This window comes from Berghia stephanieae, chromosome 1, assembly GCF_034508935.2.
Source record: "Berghia stephanieae isolate SIO BIC M18660-M18661 chromosome 1, UCSD_Bste_1.3, whole genome shotgun sequence".
Lineage (NCBI taxonomy): Eukaryota > Metazoa > Mollusca > Gastropoda > Nudibranchia > Aeolidiidae > Berghia > Berghia stephanieae.
The window spans coordinates 7,972,843-7,990,522 of NC_088360.1; the positions used below are offsets into that span (position 1 = coordinate 7,972,843).

The window sequence follows — 17,680 nt, forward strand, 5'->3', positions numbered from 1 at the left end:
GAGATCCTCACTTGGCTTCCTTAATTAATTCCACCCGTGCTTTTTGCCCGCGGTTGAAAGAAGACTTAAAGCCAATCGAGTTTGGGCGAAATCTGACTCATTCTGGTAAATGAGAAGGAAATGTGAGAATCGGAGAAATGGGGACGACAGAATGAAAGGGTTAAATCATGTCAACAATAATTTGGCGAATTAAATTGAGAGAGAATGAGAGGGAAAGACGGAGATAGAGCGAACGAGCGGGCGCTTTTCTGAAGAGAATTGTGACATCTTGTATTCTCATGAGCCAATTTAATGGAGAATGATTATCATGGGGATGCAATGTACCCTTATTATTCTTTAAAAGATATTGTGTAGCTTTATTGATATTCAAACATTGGCCGTTCTGAATCATATTATTGTCGTTTCCATTCTAAAATGAATTTACAGCTTTTGGATGTATCATTTATTTCGGGTTTCTATTATTAACACACTCCCACCAATCCAGTGCTCTCTCTCTCTCTCTCTCTCTCTCTCTCTCTCTCTCTCTCTCTCCCAATCCATCATGTTTTTATCTATATCTAGCTAGCTATCTCTCAATAACTGTTTAGAGATGATGGGTCATATCAGTGATCCTTTCATTTCATGATGTGTGTAAAGTGTCTTACCAAATAAAAGACAGGATGGCAGGGCCAGAGTTGCATCAGGTCACTAATCACAATCAACACTGCTTGACTTTTTCATTTTTTACGAGACAAGACGCCCCACCACCGTGCCAACAACGCTGTATTGTGAGGGTGCCAATTATAATTATCCTCTTTTACACGACATTGCTGGATCAGGTCTGTTTTCCTCTCAAAGTTAAAAGGATGAGATCATGGACAGAAGAAACATAGATGGATACGTTTACTTACTTGCTTATCTTCTTGGTGTTTCAGTTGCACAGAAGACCTACATAGTCGATCTCCAACCATCACCGTTTGCTGCCATCTTTGACATCTCTCCCCACGACCACATTCTGGGTCTTCATGTCACGCTCCAGGGTCCTTCTCCAAGTCTCAAAGAGTATCCCTCTCTTCTGTGTTCCATCTGAGGACGGCCCTTGGTATAACATCATGGTTCATTCGGAGGACATGACCAGTCCACCTCCATCTTCTCCTTTTTACAAGAAGAGATACAGGACCCAGCCCTGTACTCTTCATCAAGTTGCTGTTTGAGATGGTTGTTGGCCAGGATATGCTCAGTATCTTCCTAAAGTATTTGTTTTGGAACGTTTCAAGCTTTGTACAGATGTTCTTTGACAGTTTACGTATTCCATTACCATGTGGCAACATAAAGAGCATGTTGGATTTTTAAAATCTGATTTTTGTTTTGATATGTATCCTCCTTGACTTCCAAGCGCCCCAAAAGCCCTCCGATTTTTAGAAATTCTCTCCAAAATTTCAACCTCTGAATTTCGGATTGAATACATCATCCAACAAAATCACACGGCGCTGACCTGGAAAACCCATGAGAAGAAAAAAAGAGATGCTGAAGAAAGGATACGAGGAGAGAAAAACCTCGAGATAGATCAAAGCAATAGTCCATACCCATAGCCACAGCTAGTCTTCCATTTCGTGAGCATAATTTATCGCTATGTTTTAATCAGTGAGGCATAAAGTTAGACTACATTGTAACTCGTCTTTTCAGATCATCTGCGTCAAAATAAGGTGAAATGAATCCGAATCAGGACGGCCCAATATTTCGGCTGGTTAGCATACTTTGTGCAGTATTGAAATGGCTATACCGTAAGGGATCATTAAAAAATAAGACGATGTAATTATTCAAGCAGAGAAAATGTAAATTGAAAACAATGCATCTTTATTTATCTTATTTACAAGATTTAGAAATCTTGCCTAATTCCCCATCGAAAGTCGAACTTAGGACCTTCTAAACTTTCGACCGATAACTAACAAATTTTGCATCATCTACCTGTCCAGGAAAGATTCTTTCCCATGTTTTCTTGGTACAGCAAATTATACTCCTCCCGTGGTGAATAAATGATGACCGTTTCCGTTTTAATTTCCTCCAACACTGCGTTCAGGACACATTTACAGTAAGACATTAAGTTACAGAGAGGGCAGTTTTTGTCAGACAACCGGTCAAAGTTTATTTCTGTCTAATATTGTATTGTTTATAGAAAAAAATACAAATGACTAATATTGCTGTTTCCTTCTTCTTCTTCTTCTTCTTCTTCTTCTTCTTCTTCTTCTTCTTCTTCTTCTTCTTCTTCTTCTTCTTCTTCTTCTTCTTCTTCCTTCTTCTTCTCCTCCTCCTCCTCCTCCCCCTCCTCCTCCTCCTCCTCCTCATCATCATCATCATCATCACCATCATCCTTCTCCTCCCCCTCCTTCTCCTATTATGGCACAATTATTATTTCTTCTTCTTCTTCTTCTTCTTCTTCTTCTTCTTCTTCTTCTTCTTCTTCTTCTTCTTCTTCCGCTTCTTCTTCTTCTTCTTCTTTTTCTTCTTCTTCTGCTCCTCCTCCTCCTCCTCCTCCTTCCCCTATTATACCACAACTATTTTTCTTCTTTACTACTACTTCTTCTTCTCCTCCTCCTTCTCCTCCTTCTCCTCCTGCTCCTCCTCCTCCTTCTCCTCCTCCCCCTCCTCCTCCTCCTCCTCCTCCTTCTTCTTCTTCTTCTTCTTCTTCTTCTTCTTCTTCTTCTTCTTCTTCTTCTCGTTGTTGTAAATGTCCAACAGAGCAATGTTTGCCGGACAAATTGTTCCTTACATAACATAATAAAAAGAAAAAATACACCACCATATGACCCAATACTATACCACCAATCTCAGTAATGTCCAGCTTAACGATGAACACTCAATGGTGTAATTCACAGACAATTCCTTATACGTAACGACAAATTATTTCCCAACGTCCCGAACGCATTTGTATCAAAGTAGAACCCTTTGACCGTATCGAAAAGCGTAAGTCGAATGGCTGGCTATCAACTAGACTCAGGGATATTATATAAGGAAGCTTGATATCCCGACTGCCTGGTTGAATTTTTTTTTAAATCTTAACAATGCTTTAGAAGATAGAAAATTATTTCATCATATTCCCTTACGAGAGAAAAGAACAGACGAGATACGAGAAAACGAATTCCAAGCTGTCCCAATAGTTTGACATGTAAGGTCGTGCATTTATCTATATTATTTATTTATTCATTTGCGAACTTCATGACAACGTACAAAATATTTTGGTCGAATTAATTTTTTTAATGAGTTTTTATATAGAGCAATATCCACTAAACGTGCCCAAGGCGCTTTACAAAGGGTCCCTGACCAACAGCAACACTTAACGAGTAGAACGAGACATGACGCTTGTTAGGTGATATTACACTTTTTTTTTCGATAGAGGCGATGCTGTTAACGGTCAGGTACTCATTTCGCGCCCGAATACGGTGAAAAAAGAGGACTCAACTATGCGCCGAGCGAGGCTCAAACCCAGGACCTTCAGATCCGAAAGCGAGTGCCATCCCACAAGACAACATAACCGCACAATGGAAAAAGAAACATGTTTTCTGAGTGCACGGCAGAGTAGTTGTCTAAATTGAAATGGACTTTAGCAAATTATATTATGTGCATATCCATTGAAATCCATCTTCTGATTGAGATCTTTTTTAATTTATTTTTTTTTTTACCAATAATAAACAATGTATGTTTTCACTTTCGGGTAATATAACAACCCCAACGACGGTCTATAACATTAGGTAGACGAAGAAAAGAGTAGTGACACCTCGTTGTACAGTGTTTCAGAATTTGGCTGTGGTGACAGATAAGACGTAGGGAAAGTACTTAAGGTTTGTGTTTATACAATAGTGTTTCAGATCAAAACAGAATCTCAGCTGTATTATATTGGTTGTTTATCACCTCCAGGTACTACAATCCCGAGGATGGTCTATGGAGAGAGATAGATGAAGGGAGAGTACTCATGCCACACGAGAGGGAAAAACACAACATGATTCCTGTTGGTAGCAGCAAGATACTTATTCTGTCTGGTGAGTAAAAAGAATTCACTGGTGTGGTGACATGTGACCCATCGCGTCAACCTGGTTTTATGTCGGTATGAATTTGATGCCGCTCAACCTGGCATAAAGCTCCAGAGTACTCACGATACTGTTAACTTGTCACAACAAAATGACATGCTCCTTAGATCAAATAGACCAAAAAGAGCTAGACAACATTGGCCTTATGGGAGAGTAAATGGCACATGTCCTTTAATCCAGGAAAGTGATTTGACCCATGTTAAGACACATCTATTTTCAACACAGTTGAAAAGACCAGACGAGTAAAATCCTAAATTATTGCACACCAAGTGACCAAAATTCGGCAAGCAAATTAAGAGAAGAAAATATGTTTTGTTTGTTTTTAAGGGTTTTACGGCGCTTGCAACACATTAAGGTCATATCAGCGCCAGTAAAAAAGAAGAAAATGGGATAGTAAAAAGTTCTAGAATTACAATTAGAGCACAAAAGAAAAGGTAAGACAAAGGGGAATTGGTTCAAATAGGGAACAGATGTAGATTCCAAGAGCACACTATCAAAGTACTTAGTTTGAGATCACTAAATGTCTCATCCAGACACAAGCACAGGTCCCAACTAAGAGGAATACACTCAAATGTTTACCAATCCTATAATATAATATGTAAACTAAACATAACACAATGCATAACAGAGAGATGATTTACAAGGAAAAAAAATATCATCTCCCAAAACTATAACTATACATTTGACTGTTTCCCTCCCAGCCAAGGAACTCCGGCAAAGACCAGGACAAAACTAAGTAATCTCATTCCAAGACAATGACAGGAAACAATTGGAAAACGGGTATGGGGGGGGGGGATAGAAGACACAGCATGTACCTCCCTGCCCACTATGGGAGGTCAGGATCCCCACCCAGAGAGAAGAAAATAGGCTACAGACCAGTGAAGAACCTATAAGTTCACTCAGAGCCAATATTCCCGGCACTGGCCTGTTGGATCTAAAGTATTTCTGGCATTAAAAACTACTTTACTACTACTACTTTTACTATCACAGCTAAAGTTGCCACCGCTATTATCATTATCATCATCGTCATTGCCGCCACTATCTATATTTTTTTTTCTAAATCCAACGTCAACCATAGAGACGACTGGAAAATTTCGTTTGCGCAACTTGCTGCATTTTCATTGTGGTTGTATTGCATTTTATATCGTACCATATGTGCTTCATAACTCTCGTGAGTAGTTCCTATTATTCTTGATATTTTTTTTAGGGAGAGGCTTCGACCAAGAGACATTTTCTGAGAAAGACGAAGGTGCAGTATGTCACTTCAACATTCACGGAGTGGACCCAGAAAAGGCTTTTGGGGGTTTGAAGCCTTACTGGGACAATGATCACCCCAATATGCCACATCCTAGAAGTAATGCCGCCGTCATGCCTTTAGGTGTGTACAATTATTATCTAAAATTGACCCCCCCCCCCCCTTTTTTTTTTTTCGCTTTGTGGTCTAGAGGTATGACACTAGGGTTCTGGTCTGTAAGTATATGTGTCTCGAGTTTCGCTAGGCGACGCAGTCCTTGGAAAAAGATCTTTACCCACAATACTCCACAGTGCTCATGTGTAAAATGAGTATATGGCTGGTAAAAGCGTTTTCTCTGCTGGAAAATCAAAATTGTAATAGTGCCTGTTGGGAATCATGTCTGTCCTTCACGTTAAAATTCCGTTGGCTAGGGACCAAAGCCCAACACATAATTTAGTGGACATGTAAAAGCTTACGGTTAATCCCTTTGATGAGAAGTTTTCTGTAATTATTAAACATAACACGGGGTCACCTAAGTCCTGAGATGATGCTATAAATGCCTGGCGCCAAAGGATATTCTACAAGAAAGTAGACATCCAGAGTCATAATGCCCATAAGACCGGAGTTTATCCCTGTTACTGTAACGTTATAATTATATAGATGGTAATAATTTTGGCTGCCATTCTGGATAGAGCAGTCCACAGCAAAATGCTTTCCATCAGATCTAACAGCCCAAGCTACCTAATCATAACTGATTGGACAGAAAAAAACAAACAACAAATCGATATCTGTCCCTTTATCTGTGAGACAAATGCTCTATCTTGGATTATCCGTAGCCCCTTGTATACACCATCCGGTATGTGATCAATCGAACTAAATGTCACTTACATTGGTAAAAAGACAATAACAGTAACATACTGTCATCACCACGGGTTACAATTACAAGCCTAATTTTTAAAAGTAAAAGAGAATTAATCATTATTTCCAAACTGTTTTATATACAATTTTTCCTTTGATTAGGTCGTAATATTTGGGTCATTGGAGGCCTCAGCTACAACAAAGGAACCAATGTGAAAATGGTTAGCTACTACGACATGCACAGGAGGCGCTGGAGGGAGGCGTTTGCACTTCCGGAAGGTCACTTCTGCAATTTGGATGGCGTCCTCCTTCAAATTCCAGTCACCAACAAAGACTTTTGTTTCGTGGATCGATTTATCTACGACCGTTGGATTATGTGGTAGATTGCGTCATTGAAAAGTTTGCAAGCACCATAAAATTATGATGTATATTCATATCAATTTGATAAAATGAAAATGGCGACTATGAAAGTTGCCCAAATGTAGAGAAGTTTCTACATATTCGATAGTCCCTAGTACTTAGTACCTCTTCTTAAGGAGACCATACTTTTTGTACTAAACGGAATGAGGGAAGAGAAATATATAAGAAAAGATAATGAGATAGAGACAGAAAGAGAGCAAGAGTGACAATGAAGAGAGAGAGAGAGAGAGAGAGAGAGAGAGATAGAGAGAGACAGAGAGACAGAAAGAGAACAAGAGTGACAATGAAAAGAGAGAGAGAGAGAGAGAGAGAGAGAGAGAGAGAGAGAGAGAGAGAGAGAGAGAGAGAGAGAGAGAGAGAGAATGAATGAAGAGAGAAAGAGAGAGAGAATGAATGAAGAGAGAAAGAGAGAGAGAGAGAGAGAGAGAGAGAGAGAGAGAGAGAGAGAGAGAGAGAGAGAGATCTTGATGATAAAAATATGTATACTATCACCAAAAGAAAAAAGAAGAAAATACTAAATCATATATAGACAAATTATATCTCCTTCATTTTATTCATATCAATATTATCTTTTATTCCATTTAATGGAACATTATCTTGGATCCAAACAGAAAAACATTGAATGAATACATAAAATTGATAAATTCATGGCTTTATATCACTTACACAGAGAGGTTATTCAGAAGAAAAGAGTCTGTTCATCCAAACAAAGTTAATCCAATCGTCCATTCATTCACTTCTCCTCTCCACCTCCCTATTCCTATATCTGACTGAGATCGTCTCTCATCCTCTTCCAATCTTACGATTCCCGCTATTGAAGGTTTCACAAAATAATAATATCACAAAAAATTTTTCCTGAATATAGCAATGCAGCTCATGGAAAATATTAACTTTATAATGCCCATAAAATTATAGTTTAATACAAATGTCCATCTATCCTTAAAGATAAAGACCTCAGTCAGCCATGAGAGCCATTTTGACAATTATTGGGAATGAAAATGAAATCATTAATATTTGCAACAGATCATATCATTAGCACAAATTGAATCTCAACAAATACATAGAATAATAAGAATAAGAAAAGCTCCAAATCTTGGACTTTATTTTGATAGCATACTAGTGCATGATAATCTATTTTAGCACCATCTAGAACCAGCAATCCTATCCGTTCTTTCGTAATGATCACAGACTTGATCATTGAATTTTCTATTTGTTATTCTTTACTTCCAAAGTCTTTGATCAGAACTTTTAAAAAGGACCTGACAAGCAATAGGGAATGTATCATTTTCACCACTTGTTCTTCAAACAATTCAGAAAACTGTTAAGCAAAGACATGAGATACCACAATCCCTTATTTAATATCTTTCTATGAAAGTTGATCTTAAAAAAACAGTGGATATCTGACATATATATTGTTACCCTCATGTTCCAAATGATAATAATATATTAAAATTAATGCAAACAATGGACTTTGGTGTTCTTTTTTTAATCCAATCATCGGTTCCCATAATGTTGAGCCAAATGAATTGGAGAAAAAGTAAGACAAAGGAAAAAAAAATAGATGTCGGCCCCGGCAGCAGTCTATCATTATGCTCAGTCCTCTAAAGTATTGAACAGACTGTGACAAGACTGTACCTACTGTGAACAAAAGGTGACGCTCAAATAGTTTCAAGTACACATTGATAGAAATAGATAAGATTAACTCCCCCCCCCCCCCTCCCCAACAAAAATAAAACCCCAAAATCCCCCAAAAACAAAACAAACAAAAAACATCACCTCTCACATAAAAATGCATAACTAATATCTATCTCACCAATGACAAGTGATTCCCATACAACAGCAGCTAGCCGTATAGAATGAGACAACATGGGTATAGAATAGTGGGATAGGCCCAATCAGCAGTACAAAAGAACTCTCACAATCTTTCAATTATTGACAAAGGAAAGGTCCACAATATGACCCATCATATCAATATGGTATCGATTATGTTGAGATAGACCTGATAAAGAGAATTTGATTAAATTATGAAATTTAAAACCTACACTCTTTCCAAGGACTGAAAGCCTTTGATTTGATCTAATTTGTAATTTAGATTTTACATTTCAATTGTCAGCACTAGGTTCACCAGTATAATCCCAGATTGAGACTAGAATCACCCAGATTGAGACTGTTGGTCACAAATATCATTTTATTACAAAGCATTTTTCGACTTGCCCACTATTACAAAAATGGTTTGGTTTTTTTTGTAAAAGGTCCAAGACATGTAGAACTACGAATTGTAAATCCAAATGAAGAACTGAATGGACATCCTTATCCAAATTAAAAAAAAATTTTTTTTAAACAGAAAGTTCAGTCATAAGCACATTATATTCAACACTTTGAAGCACCATTTAACCCTCGTTTTTTTTTTTTGTCCAAGCTTACATTATGATGGATGCATCGACACTTCCTCAGTCAATATGGCCCGATGCCTAAGCAAAACAAGGGGAATAAATCTTTTTGCAAAGATTCTGATAATTTTTTTTAAAAATCATCCTGGTATGGTATGTCAGGACTAGTGTACTTCAATATGAAAATATACTCTTGATACGTAGAACTTGTTGAAAAGGTATGTTTTTAAATGGGTGAACGGTTCTACCATACTGCTTAGAATGTCTGACCACTCTTCATTAGTACTTGCATAAGAACTAGGCTGACTCCAACTATCACACTTACACCAGCGTCCTCACTGTCAACCACATCACCACGGTATGTGTTCTATCTCAAAATCCGATTCATCGTTTCAATCCAATTCAGGATATATTACAAGAGATTGAAGGTATCCAAAAGCTATTGTTGTGGCAACTTCATAAAAATTCACAAGAAATACTTTCATTTTCTTCAGTTGCTGTTAAGATAAACCAGGAAAAAGAGCAGATACTATTATATTTACATCAGCATAGGAAAGTTCTACTTCCGTTTTCTGATACAGTATCAAGTGCAGTTCCATTGTAAAAAAACTTTCCCATGTTATATGTTTTAATGGTATCTATGGTAAAAAGATTCATTGGGTCGCATCAGGCATTGAAAGCATGGTCGCATCCAGCCACAATAGGCATCCACTGAAGTAAATCAGTGCAGCCGCTAATGGTTGCATTAGGCAGGAAAGGGTTAATTAATCGTGCTGAGGGTGAAGTTGTTAGTTTATGAAATTAGTAAAAGTGATTATTTTTATATCCCTTGAAAACTGCCAATTTTAAACATTTCAAGTAGCCAGATCTGCATAATACAAATATGTAATGTGTAACAATAACAGCCGATCAAAAGAGCCTTTATTTATTTTTACAGGACAAACTTTGGTCATGAATCAATAGAAGAATCAGAGTCAAAGAATATGAGGTAAACAAAGTACATAAGTCCAAATATGCAAACAGACGTAATCATACTTTTCCAGTTCTGCCATCGAAGTCCCCTCAATTCACTTCCTGAAAAAGATCAAATCAGAATTAATTAAATAAAAACATAAAAAGAAAATATTGTAAGCTAAAATAATCAAACTGTAAAGATTTTAAAGTGCAAAACAAAAATTCCACTGAACTCTAAATTGATCCAGTGACTGGTAAGAAATTTGGTCGGTTTCAAGATAAGTGGACAAAATAAAAAAGGTTTTGACAAAGTTACATGGATATACTTTTTACTATTACTTTAATTTCAACAGCATTCTTTCTTTTTTTTTAAGAAAAAAAGGATTAACATAAAAGACTGATATTGTGTGCTGGACGAAACTTGACTTAACATTTTTTTTTTAAGTAAGAGAAACTGAACATTCCGAGTTTTGAAAAATTATAGTGTAGCCCACTTGCTCTTGATATCATCCATTTATAGTAAATATCTTTTTATGGAAAAATTGAGAAAAATGAGTTTTGTTTTTCTTTTTCTCTTAGTAAAGCATGGATAATATGACTTGCTCCTTATCTCTGTCCTAAGTCAATAGTCTCTCGATATCCACTACTTTTGTTTCACTTTGCCTAAACTACAGAACGAGCCTCCATTAGCAGGCCCAGAGGGGACTATATCTCATTGGGCAGCCAGTCAAGTGATTTCATTGGATATGAGTGCGGGATTTCATTGGTCAGAAAGCAAGCATTTTCATTGCATCAGAATTTTCACCTTGAAGTTGATGATAACTACCATATTGATGTTCTATATTGGGTTTTTACGAAAATATAAGTCATTCTGGTGAATGTTTTAATTAATAATGATATAGGGAAAACGAATTGGACTTGACCATGTCGTTGTAGATCTATGGTGGTAGTAAAAGTGATAATGATGACAACAATGATTACGCTGGAAGTTATCAGGCAGAAAGATTTTCATTTCCTTATTCAACATATTAAATATTGAATAAAAGAATAAATGCATTCATAGCCAAGAGATAAGAAGAATGAATAAGTATGGTAGTGAAGCTATAAATTAAAATTTCGATTTTGAAAGCAAGTATACTTTTTCTCTGACATAATCTTTCCCTAGTGTAAAGCAGTATATGTCTCCCAAATAATATACTTTCAAATTTTATGAAATTAAAAAGAAAATTAAATAGTACTTACTGTATTTCTTTACTTGTTTCTCAAGCTGCTTCTTTTCACTCTTTAATTCTTGCCTGAAATAGAGATAAATCAATAAGCAAATATACAATTTCAAAAGACTGAAATTAGTCTCATTTTATTGTTTGTGTAGCAACTTCTAATGGTCTTTAACTATTATATTATGATGGCCAGTGAAATTGTTGCCGCGTTATTGTACAATCGCGAACCTGCCCGGTAACCTTGTCACAACACAATGCTCAAATTGATGCTCTGGGGTTTCAGGTTCTAGCTCACAGTGTCTACATACATGTGGGACAGATGGAAAGTCCCAACTGATGAAGTTAGGCAAGTTTTCGACCTCAGCAATTTGCCATAACCCAATGTCTCCTCTTGCTAGTACAGAAGCCTAGCAACTTCTCTCCCAGTTTCAAGGAGTCTACCTCCCAATCCCCATGAGGGACTGACATCGTCCAAGTCGACTTCCGTCTCGTATTTGCAACCCTTTCTGAAGTCAGGGAAGCCAAGTACAAGGGTGCCAGGACTTATTTAGTCTCAAAACAGGGGCACCGTCCATTATGTGTCTGAGAGGGGTTTCCCCAGTTCCCCTCTCCATTTTGTTTGTGCAAGACATGGATTAGCGTATCATTAAATACATCTTGTGGTGGGAAGTGATATCTAAGAGATTGAATAAAAACATGAATTCTTTTATTTGTAAATGCCATGCCTCAATTAAAATCTCACCATTGTTCATCTGACATATCTGTCAACCTGTCTTTTCTTTCCAGCTCATCAATCCTCTTTTCACATCTTTCGATCATCTTTTCAATATCTTCAATCTGAAAAAAATAAATTAATGAAAACATAAAACTGATGCAATTGTCTTTAAATGTTGGATAGGACCGTAATACGAGATCTATTACTTTTTTCATTATCAGCAATTTTTCAAGGAGTGTTAATGAATGTGACAGTAATAGTCAATTTTCTTCTGTTAGCTAGAAAACACCAGCTAGTAAAGGAAAATATAGACTACATAGAAGCATTATATTTGAAACATCAATGTGCATACATTAAACCAATGGAACAGGAATTTATCTGTTTTCTGTAGTGTAAAATAGAGGAACAGTGACAACTGATTGATGCCCTTTAGACAGCACACTGATCTTAGACCCATAGCAAAGTCTGTTCTACCAAGTTAAAGCTCTGAGTAGATGAAGAATATTTTTCTTTTTTAGAATCCTGAACGGAAGCCTTTTTGATACTAGACAGGTCACTTTTCTGTAAGTTAAGTATTTTATGGAATGAAACATAACACCAATTTTATCTCGGTTTCTGCAGTGTTGAAGTTAGAGACAGTTCAGTTACAATTACTGCCCTTTGGATAACAGTGTACTGATCTATATAGCAAACCACTATCTTGCAGACCCAACTTTGATCTACCAAATTTATTCCTAATTGGATGAAAGTCAGGTATTTTTAACTAAGGCTGAGGTCAATCACTCTATCAATTCACTAATATGACAATAATGGATTTGTTGCTGAGCAAATAATATTGAATTGTAGCCTGAATGAATGACTGAATTTCTTATCTGTTATCATTTATCGGTCAATGTTTTTCATCAATTTGTTTTAATTTAATGAAGAGGCAAAATCATTATTGTAGTTTTGTGGTTGCAGCTTTGTAAAATGTGACCCTCTGTGTCAAAGCAGGATCATGTTGGAATGAACTAGAGCTTAGTTTCTAATCGTTTAGATGGAGAATGAATACAATTTCATACATTGAAAAAAAAAAAAAACAACATAAAATTCATTTTTCTTTACAATTTGGTTCTAAATTCCCTTTTAAATGTCCAATTCATCCCGATATAATACTAATACTGTTTTGACACGGTGATGCTTTAGACAGGGTACTGATCTTACACTCTTTTAGCAAAGTCTGTTCTACCAAAATTACTGCTCTGAGTAGATGGAAGAATATTCTCCTTCATGAATTCACTCAAAGGGGAAACAACACAAAAACGAAGGGGAGTGGGTTGGGGTAGCAATAGTAATAGTAATAGAAGGGAGGGTATGTGTGTGCATTTTGGTCAAACCTAAATAGCAGGGGGGTCGGAATAGAAGAGGGAGGGGGGTAACGGAAAACACCCATAAGGCGCACCCCCCCCCCCCCAACCGCCTTCACTTTATGGATTGGCCAAATTCAAAGAGACCCCCCCCCCCCCCCCCCGATATTAAAGTGTGCCAATGCGCACACATACACCCCTTCTATTACTAATACTATTACTACCTCCTTCTCCTCCCCTTATCTATTTGATACACTAGAGTAACTGTTTACAACTAGATAGATACTATCTAGGAGACCGTCCATACAATTAGCGACCGGAGGTCAAAATTTTATATTAACAGTATAGCAGATTGTCATATATGTATGGAAAGGTCTTCTTTAGCTCTATTCAGAACTGTAAACAGATTGAAAATATTCCTATTATTAAAGAAACTGTCGGCCAGGACATGTGGCATACTTTTGAAGTCAACCTGCCGATTTTGATGTTCGACGAATAAACTACTGTTTAGCATATAAATCCTAATGAATAAAGAATGGTAATACTATTATATACCTTTTGAAAGGTGTTAAGTATTAAACAGGTTGATTATTAAGTATCACTTACAATACAGTATTTAATTTTCTTTCAACAAGACATTTCCTTTCTCCATCTCTTCTTGTAGTTTCTCAACGTAAATATCATCCGAACCCTGGTACTTCAGATTAAACCAGGCTGGATACCCGGGTACGGATGAAATAATTGTTGCAACATACTCTTTGAGATTGCCATCTTCATTTTCATCCTGCTCATCATTTTTCTCCACTAATTTATGGATGATTTGGCGCCCAATTAAAAAAGATGCCTTTAATGTTTCGTCTGGTGATGATGGAACTTGATGGGCGTGTTGAATGAGGTGTTTGCAATTTTCTTTTAACTCTTGCCATATTAGAACCCTTCTTTTTCCAGTAATTGCATCGTTTTCAGAAAATCTAAAGAATTTTGGGTCTGCATACTGTTGCAAAATTTTTTCCCTGAACCTAAGCTGTGCCTTCAATGCCTCAGACTTTTCCCCCACCCCGCTAATGTTCTTTACTTCTTCTAACTGATGCTCATGTTGGTACAGTCCAAAATACAAAATATCCTTGAAAATCATCTCTCTTTCTTTCATTTGTTTTCCCCTCCTTGTCTCCTCATCCTTTCTCTTTTTCCTCTGATTCTCAGCCCTTTCTTCTTTAATCTGCTTCCTTCGTTGCCTGTACAGTGCCTGTAGTTTGGGGGCTCCAATTCTCGACTTTTTCAGCCGGATCCTTCTTACAAAGCCACTCTGCAGTTTTATTCATACAGAACATGATATACGCTTCCTGCGAGATATGGTGGATGTTGGGTTTGAAGCGCAGCAGTTGATCTGTGTATGCAAAAACACGTTCTGCAAATTTATTGTGTTTCACAACACTCTCTGCTTGCTCTCTATCAGCACTGTCAAAATCACCAATCAATAAGGGACTGTAGTGGTCTTTTATAACTGCTGTTATTGCTGGAAGTACCACCCCGAGAATGGTTTGGACATCACTATCCACTTTTACATTTTCTTTAATTAAGCATCGAAAGACAGACTCCTTTTTTACAATCCACTCTGGTCTGGTTGAACACATCATGTTTCCCCTCAAGAATTCATCAATATTCGTGGACGCCGTTTCCAATTTGTTTATAATTTCTTTTACAAAATCCCCCATGTCCAAAATGTGTACAGAATTATTCTCAATGATGCGCCAAAGAGGTCCCATCACCAGCTTACTGATCAATCCATAGGCTTTACAACCTGCAAGCGTCAATGATTTCTTGATATCAATAAGGACAGCTTGCAGAAGTTTATTTGGTTTTTCCCTGCCTTCAATGAAGCTTGTTATCTCTTCATGGAGAAAATAGACAAAGGCACCATTGAAAAAGATGATATTAAATCGATTCCCTCGAAAGGGCACGATCGGTATTACTGACATTCCATTGTCTCGCAGCTTTTTTTGTACAGGATCATATAATCTAAAGTCGGCAAATGCCCCATTCTTTTCATCTGCTCCCCATGCAAAAGCTTTTGCCACTGTTCTTATTAGGCGAACAGTGCCTGGTTCATTTTTTTTTCACGATCTGTGGACCATTAGATACTGGTTCATCCCTCTCGAGCTCAAGGAGGGCTGCTCCAGCAGTTTCAGCAATCTGGACATAGCTGTGTAATCCACAATAAAAATTTCGTAATCTTTCAACTGGTCGACGTTCTAATTCTGTCATCTCATTCCAGTGCTCCTTCACTTCAGGCAATATGTTTATGCGATAGTTTTCTAGCATTTCATGCCATTTCATCTCTGTTGCTGCACGATCTGACATTGTATTTTGAATATTAGTCAAAATTTTCTTGGCCACTTCAGACGTGTCACCGTCTCTCTTTTTATCGTCAATATCTTGTAGGACTTGTTTAAACGTTTTCAGTGTGTCTTCCGCCGATTTAGTGACCAAGTCACGTATCCCTAACACCCAGAATCTTTTTGAGGCATCAGATGCATGATAACCTATGTACTTCTCTCCTAATTTAGACGTTTCATCACTGTAAAGTGTGGTGTTTTTCTCCTTACTGAACTCCTCTCCAATCTGGATCTGCGATAAATTAAGCCTTTCTATGTTCATATTCCTAATTGTCTTCTCACTAGGCAACTTTTCTGCTTTCTTATTTGTAAATGCAAGCACGGTTTCAATGACAGGGCCCACATGTTCCAAACCTACATGCTCCTGTAGCAATTTGTACACCATCTCTCTAAATGGAGTTGTGTAGCACTTTTTAATTTTGTCGAATGTACCTACGGTGTCAGCTTCAAATTCTTTGATAGTCTCTTGCAAACATTTTATTTCCTCCTTCAATTGCAAATTTTCATTATATAAATGGTTACAGCACTCTTCTGGATCTTTCTCTTCATGTTCTTGTTCACTTTCTTTCTTAGAAACAATTTCACTGAGTTTGGCGGTCTTTGTTCTGTAGTAATTTTCACGCTCTCGTACTAAGAAGACCTACTACTAATTCAGTTTCAGTTCAGTAAGTTATGACTACATATTACGTGATACCTGTGCAATTATCGTTGCCATATTAACGTGATCACCAAGATTCCTTTCGTTCTGGCTTGTTAGTGAGTGATCATGAATTATAAAATTGATGTTTCAAGTTTGTTTGGTGTTTACTTTCGGTTTGCATACGTGGATATCGCCATGTTTAAAAAAAAAAAAAGAATTTGCCAGATATTACAAAAAATGGCCATAATAATATTAGACCTGGCAGTGATTTTCTGAAAGTAAATTTGAAGTACGATACAAGACCATTAAAAAAAAAATCATTCCAGTTACAGTTTGAGTAGTTTGAAAATTAATACTTTAGCAAGTGGGGCTGTCAATTCAAGTTCTAGTAAAATAATGTTCACAATAAACATTCTCATAATTTGTTGTTGACGTTGATTAGAAAAATTGGTTGCTTCATTTGTTTTTGTTTTTTTTTTGTTTTTTGGTTGCTTCATTTGTTCTTTTCTGGCAATTGCAATGCTGCCGGAAAAAAACTGTTTCGCTAAAAATTAATTTTGAATAATAATAATAATAATAATAATAATAATAATAATAATAATAATAATAATAATAATAATAATAATAGTAATAATACAGTCGACTCCGCTTAATCGCACACCCTTGGGGGTTTGGGTTAGTGTGTTGATTATGCGATTAAGCGAAGAAGCTAATAATAGCATCTAAGCACCAGCTTTCATGAGCCATTATTGTAGGACCTTCCCTTCTGAGTTTTCTACAGCTTGGGACCTTCATGTTCAACACATGACCTCATTAGAATGTTTTCAGTTTTTTTAAAATTTGGTTTCTTTTTTTTGGTTGTTTGTTTTGTTTTGTTTTTGCTGGGGTTTTTTTGGTAATACTTCCTTTTCCATGTTTTATCGACAACATAATGTGACATTATTGAACAGTAATTGCAAAGCGTTGATTGCTTTCTATTCTGTGCAAGCTGTTTATAAACCCTTGTCTCCAATCTCGCCAATGTAGATCAAGCGTTGTTGGATTTAGCGGCAAAGTTTGTCAACCATGTCAAGTTTCTCAGTGTTTGTCAGGGGTGGTGTGTCACATTCCGATGACTCATCCTCATCTTCATTATCTAGGCATTGTCTTTTGTGTGGCTGTTCAGAGCCAAGTAGTTCCTGAGATGTCAGTTCATCGCTGATGGGTATTTTGTTGTCGATTGTTACCAATTGATTGATTGCTTTGGCCGAAAAGTTGTGTGGAACAGGAACAGCATCATTGATTTCATATGGCTGTTGGTTGTCACTCTGATCAAGAGGGAATCAATGGGTAGGGATTAAGTGGAGATGGTGTGCGATTAAGTGGAGCGATTATATTTAAAAATTCAGTTTTTCGGGTATGTGTAGCATATAAGCGGAGTGTGCGATTAACTGATCAGTGATT

At 37.0% G+C, this 17,680-nt stretch overlaps 2 protein-coding genes and 1 long non-coding RNA gene across 3 annotated transcripts in view; 1 reads left to right on the forward strand and 2 right to left on the reverse strand.

Moving 5' to 3' along the window:
- LOC144967156 (kelch-like protein 15) overlaps nt 1-7,088 on the forward strand; it is a 100,865-nt gene extending 93,777 nt beyond the window's left edge. Inside the window, exons 5-7 of the mRNA XM_078904056.1 lie at nt 3,895-4,016; nt 5,272-5,442; nt 6,319-7,088. Of these exons, the coding sequence (XP_078760182.1) occupies nt 3,895-4,016; nt 5,272-5,442; nt 6,319-6,539 (514 nt within the window). The 3' untranslated portion in view covers nt 6,540-7,088. The remainder of the gene's footprint in view (nt 1-3,894; nt 4,017-5,271; nt 5,443-6,318) is intronic.
- A 14-nt stretch (nt 7,089-7,102) lies between these two features.
- LOC144967164 (uncharacterized) lies at nt 7,103-16,451 on the reverse strand. The gene is made up of 4 exons (XR_013644334.1): nt 16,292-16,451; nt 11,883-11,977; nt 11,163-11,215; nt 7,103-10,040 (listed from the first exon to the last, which is right to left on the reverse strand). It is a non-coding gene; the product is annotated as an uncharacterized LOC144967164 (long non-coding RNA).
- On the reverse strand, nt 14,384-15,982 carry LOC144963450 (uncharacterized). The gene is made up of 2 exons (XM_078897534.1): nt 15,334-15,982; nt 14,384-15,302 (listed from the first exon to the last, which is right to left on the reverse strand). Exons 1-2 carry the CDS (start codon nt 15,980-15,982, stop codon nt 14,416-14,418), a joined length of 1,536 nt encoding a protein of 511 aa, XP_078753660.1. The 3' UTR covers nt 14,384-14,415.
- Nucleotides 16,452-17,680: the final 1,229 nt, after the last annotated feature.